This window comes from Oryzias melastigma, linkage group LG4, assembly GCF_002922805.2.
Source record: "Oryzias melastigma strain HK-1 linkage group LG4, ASM292280v2, whole genome shotgun sequence".
Lineage (NCBI taxonomy): Eukaryota > Metazoa > Chordata > Actinopteri > Beloniformes > Adrianichthyidae > Oryzias > Oryzias melastigma.
Window position 1 is genome coordinate 27,354,196 of NC_050515.1, and position 5,811 is coordinate 27,360,006.

The 5,811-nt window shown below is 42.4% G+C and overlaps 1 protein-coding gene across 1 annotated transcript; it reads right to left on the minus strand.

Moving 5' to 3' along the window:
• Positions 1-1,458: 1,458 nt before the first annotated feature.
• LOC112137034 (cysteine-rich and transmembrane domain-containing protein 1) lies at positions 1,459-5,337 on the minus strand. Its single transcript, XM_024259134.2, has 5 exons — positions 5,299-5,337; positions 4,439-4,565; positions 4,291-4,334; positions 1,831-1,954; positions 1,459-1,759 (listed from the first exon to the last, which is right to left on the minus strand). Exons 2-5 carry the CDS (start codon positions 4,509-4,511, stop codon positions 1,650-1,652), a joined length of 351 nt encoding a protein of 116 aa, XP_024114902.1. The 5' UTR covers positions 4,512-4,565; positions 5,299-5,337; the 3' UTR covers positions 1,459-1,649.
• Positions 5,338-5,811: the final 474 nt, after the last annotated feature.

Sequence of the window (5,811 nt, forward strand, 5' to 3'; positions counted from 1 at the left end):
CTAAGAGCAGTTCGGAAGCCATTAAGGAAAATGTTACAACAAGGTTTATGTTAACAACGACACAGTGTCTGTCCTGGTGGTGGAACCAGGTCATATGTGTTTCGTAGGGGTGCCCGGCTTCAGTATGACCGGAGCGGGAGCATAGCCGGCAGTAAGTCAGACCTGTTCCTGGTGCATGTTGGACCCTGGCAGGTCTGCCCTTTATCTCCGGATCTGTTCGTAGGCTCTATAGGCAGTAACGTGAGATTGACTGTCTGATGGGTGTGGCATCTGCTGTTATGAGGTCGCTGCACTGGTTCATTGTGGTGAGGAGAGAGCTGAGCCAGAATTTAAAACTCTCAATTTACCGGTCGACCTTTGCTCTAATGCTCACCGAAGGTCATAAGCTCTGGGTCATGACCAAAATAACAGGGTCCCGACTACAAGGGGCTGAAATGAGCTTTCTCTGTAGGGTGGATGGACACTCCGTTTGGAGATAGGGCGAGAAGCTCGGCCACCTGGAGAGAGCTTGGATCATGCAATTTCCAGAGGGAATTCTTTTCCAAAATGGTATTATCTGGAAGAGTCAAGACTACTTAACCCTTTAATGCTGGAGTTGTTGCTAACGACCCACTCTCCCCAAATAAATAAACAAAACAAAAAAAACCTGTTCTTTGAATTACTGTTTATGCATTTAGGGCAATTTTTTCACAAAGAGAGAAAAATAGCTATGCACCGAGCTGCCCATCGCCTGGTTCTTTGTGGGAATACATATGAATATTTGTCACAACTGGCATATAATGACTGCCCGCCTTGCTTTTAACAAGACCAACAGTAGCCGTTCTAAGATGCTCAAATGAATCGTGAATTAAAAACAGTGGTCACACTATTTGACAGGGTGACTACTGCAAAACTTGGAAACGTCTCTACAAAGACCAGGACCATAAAGATGGTGATGAACGCTAGCTGTGGTTTTATCTTTGTCTTGGTGGTCACGTCAAGGAATAAACGACAAGGTCTTTGCCCCACCCCATTCTGATGCACCCACTTGCAGACAAATAGATCCATGAACATCTTTGTTTTCCTTGGCTGAGCTGGAATCTGGATATGAGTGGACAGCTCCAATATTGCTCGTCATATGGCCCTCCAGGTATATTGTGTCAGGCACTGTAACCTAATGTTAGGGTAGGGGCGTGAGGGCCTGTAAGCTAGCAGGAAAGAGCATATACAGAAAGCTCTCAGCAACAAGAAGGGGAAGGTGGGGCAAGGGTTATTCCGCACTGACGGTCCCGCCCGGTGAATGTCTTGAACTCCTCTGAACGGCTCTGTAGAAACTATATCCTATAAAATGACGGGTTTGTTGATTTTATTTAAAAAAGGTTCCTTCATTATTAAAAAAAATGGGAATACTTTTACAACAGATTGATAGATGATTGGAGTGTGACTTTAATGTTGGCCTGACTGAGTCTGGGGTCAAAAGGAAATAATCTCAACACTGATTTGTATTTTTTTAATGTATATTAATAAACACAAGACGACATGTAGCAGATTTTTTTCTGCCCTAAAGTCAAAGCTGAAAACATATTAATCAAGCAGATGTGATCCCTTCCATTATGGTGGTGGGTGCTGCGCGGACAGAGATGATGAAGAGGTTGAAGGGAATGATGGTTTCAGCGATGAAGCAGATCCCACAGGCAGCAGCAGCAGAGAGCAGCCGAACACGCTGCCAGGTACGAGCCCACACCTCTCTCCTGATAAGGGCGGGGCTCCATCACGTTCACTGTCAGTGTGACATCATCAGTCTAAACACTGGACATGTGACTTCGAAGAGGGACACCTGCAGACGTTTACCTGCATGTTTTGGGGGTTGGGGGTGCTCCTGCTTGTCTCCAAGGTAACCCAGCAGTGACCCCACACCATGCCCCAGCTGTCCTGCGTGATGGAGGGTGGAGTCTGTGGGGGCCTGAGGAAAAGTCTGAAACACAGATGTCATGTGACCCAGGCTGAACTTTGATCTGCAAGAAGTCTCTTTCATTGAAATCATCTTTTTTCCTTTGCTTTAATTGTTTAGTACACTTTTGCTCTTTTTGTTCCTTTTCTAAAGGCCTCGTTTCTAGGCAGTAGTTGATTATCTAAAACAAGTAAGAAGACTAAAGTTCTTAGTCTGGATTGGACCAGTTGGACTCCAATGAGTTTTGACATTTTCCTAGAAGATGTTCGGAAGCAGAAATAGATGGAAAAGCATGAATACCATGACAGCATTGTAAGGGAGCACGAGGTGAAGAACCAGAACCACCTTGTGGTGGTTGAGCCTCCAACCGCCACATAGGTGTTAGTATTTTCATTTTCTTTAAAACATTTACTTTGTTTGCTTAAAATAAGTTGATAATGGGTGCACACATTTGATTTATTTTAAGTGAAAATGCAGTTTATTTACTTTTGTTTGTTTGAGTTCCACCTCAGGTGATCCACATCCAACACAATCAGCAGAGGAGTTTGGGACATTCCACTGGCAAGACTGCAGGGATTCCCAACACTCCTACTGGACTTTATTTTTGTTTCTTTAAAGGAAAATATTTAGTTTATTCTTTAAAAACTATTTTGATTAGTTAGATGTGTTTAGTTTGTATTTGTTCTGTTTTTGCAGTTTTAGATTTATTTGTTATAATTTGTAGTTGGTTTGTTTCTCCCCTCCCTCATGTGTCCATTATGGTTTGCCCCTGTCTATATAAGCTTCCCCATTGTGTCTGTGTGGAGAGTCTGGTCAGGTCTGTTCAATTCAGTCCTCTTTGTTTGTTTAATTTAGTTATATTTTCAGTTGGGCCCATGTTATTTTTGGTTTGAAGACACTGTACCAGTTCGATCAACTTTTTACAAAAAAAAAGAAACTCACAAAAAAAAAAAACCTGGAAAATAAAAAATCTTGCAAGAAAAACCTTCCTTTGTCCACTGACTGGTTGTGAACCTTCACACACCTTTTCCCTTTATAACCATTTTCCTTAACCCCCTCTGGTAACAGAAGATGAAGCTGCTTAAGTCAGACGTCATCCTGCAGCCATTAGTGACAAAACCACTCAGCCAAAGGATCTCTGCTTGATGATGAAGACATTTGGAAAAAACAAACTTTGGAGTGTGCTCTCACCAACACCAAAGCATAGAGGATGTTGTTGGGGTCTGATTCCAACCCATCATCCTTCCCTCACACGAGTGTCAAACTCAATCACGCAAGCGGCCAAAATCCAAAACACACCTTGTGTCTTGGGCCGAACAGGATAAACATTTATTGAACACTCAAGTTAATAACTAAAAACGTTGAAGCTGATAGCCAGCTAAAATATTAGCTAAATGCCAAATTTGCCTAAAAAAAAAAAAAAAAAACCCAAAAAAGGTAGGTTTGCCAAAAAAGCTAGCATGTAGCTGAAATATTAGCTAAACTCCAAAATATCCTAAAACAAATTGTAGTAAATGCCAAAATAGTCCTAAAAGCTAGCAGAATCCAATTCTTAAAACTTTAAAACCGTAACCTTTTAACATAATTATAAATAATAAAAAGGCAGGAATATTATTCCAGAATAAATCAACTTTAACCTTAAATAACGTTCAATATTTTACTCTCCATAGAAATATATTTTGTCAAAATGATACAAGTTAGAAATGAGTGCAATTGGGGCCTTTAAAGACAAAAAATACAATTACCTGGAGGGCAGGATTCAGCCCCCAGGCCTTGACCTTTACACGAGATCTAACAGCTACACGGCTGTGCTTTAACAGGAACTGAATCTTAAAAAAGGTTTCTTACATGAAAAATAATCTTATCAGGAAAGTTTTTCAAAAGCAAAATAATCTTAGTTTGAGAAAACATGTCTGAACGAGAACTCTTGGTAAGACCATTTATATTACCCCATTATTGGCTTTTTTTTTGTTATTTAAAGAAATTTTAAATTGAAATTGTGTTCAGAGTGTCAGGAAAAAGGAGCAGAGTGTGCTGGAGAGGGGTGGCTCAGGTGGTTGACCAGGTCGGCCAATAAATGAAGGATCGGCGCTTTGATTCCCGCTCCTTGCAGCCAACCGTTCCTGTGTCCTTAGGCAAGACACTTCACCCTCCCTGCCTCCAGTGTGGCTCCACTAGTGTCTGAATGCATGTGAACGTCCTGGCGATGGTCAGGGGGGCCAAGGGCAGTTGTAGCTACATCAGTAGCTCACTATCACTACCAAGTATGATTGAGCAGTGAACGAACAATGGATACACATTGTAAGCACGTTGAGTGTCTGGAAAAGCACAGTTATTGTTAAGATTTTTATGCTGGGTACCTGGTAAATGGAGCCAGGGAAAAAGGCTGGCTGTGAGACAAAAGCTGGGGAAAAAACAAGAAATCACGTGATCAAACCTTCAGCCATAGAATATTCTCAGGAATAGCCTTTTATTTTTGATGATGCTAAAGTTACCACAAAAACAGACCTGGTGGGAAAGAAGGGGGCGGAGCTCCATCCGGGTTATAGGGATGATACGGGGGAGGAGGCTGTCCACTCATCAGGACGGACAGATGGAATGGATGGATGAACAGAACCTTGATTGTGCTGCAGGACTAAAAACACAAAGGTTCTGTCAGAGGAAGTATTTTTTTAACTGTTAACACGATAATTCCAGTAGATTTTGAAGGAGAAAAGCTGCTTTTCTCCTTCAAAATCTACTGGAATTATCGTGTTAATGGTTGAAAAGTTACATTACGTTAAAGATTTTGTGTTTAAGAGTCACCGGCGACGCCTCAGGTGTTAAATGGTTATAGACTATCAAGTTCTGTTTAAGGAAATGATGGTCAACATTGGTTTTTCCACTTTCATAAAACGATCATTTTTCAGTCTGACTCATCAAGTCTCAGTCATTAGTCTGACCTCCGGCTCGGTCTAAAGCCTGGTCAGCTGCCTTCATACCAGCCTTAACCTAATAAACCAATGACAAGCAGCCTGTGGAAACAGACGTGTGTCTCACTGAGCCACATACCCCTGACAAACAGACATTTGTTTTTGTTTACTGCTGAAGGAAACACCCCACCTTAGAGTTCTGGTTCCACAGGCGCCGTGGATCCAGAACACCAATGGCGTTTGCACCAACATATTAACAGGTAAACAAAAATCTGTAACGCACTTCAACAACAGAGGATTAAACTGAAGCCAGTTTTGACCAGTTGCAGAAACTTCACAAGCTCTAGTATTCTTCTGTCCCGTTCTATAGGGTCCAACCGGAACCTTCAGGAGGTCAGAACTCCCTGACTCAATGCAATGAGACCCTCATAGAAGGTAAAGGAGGCTGCTGCTCACCCGATGAAGAAGAAGTCCTCTCTGCTGTCCTGGTGAAGGATCGACTGATGAAAGCTGTGAGGAGGACGGAGGGACAACCCCTCACTCCTCCTCTTCCTGTCTTGGTTGATCATTTCTCTGAGACTCTAAGTTTGTCTTTTACACTTGCCACTAAGAAAAAAAGCAACACTTTTGTTGACAGGAATATCGAATACACTTCTGATAGTCCATAGTTTTGGGAACATTTTTGTTTTGTATCAGTGAGACAGATGTTAAAGTCCTATTAGTTGTCACACACCTAGCTGTGTGAAATTTGTTCTCCACATTAGACCCATCCCCTGAGGGAGTGGTGAGCTGCAGACACAGCTGCGCTCGGAAACCATTTGGTGGTTTAACCCCCCAATCCAGCCCCTTAGTGCTGAGTGTCAAGGAGGGAGGCACTGGATCCCATTTTAAGTCCTTCGTCTGACTCGGCTGGGATTTGAACTAATGACCTTCCAGTCTCAGGGCGGAAACTCTACGACACATGTGACA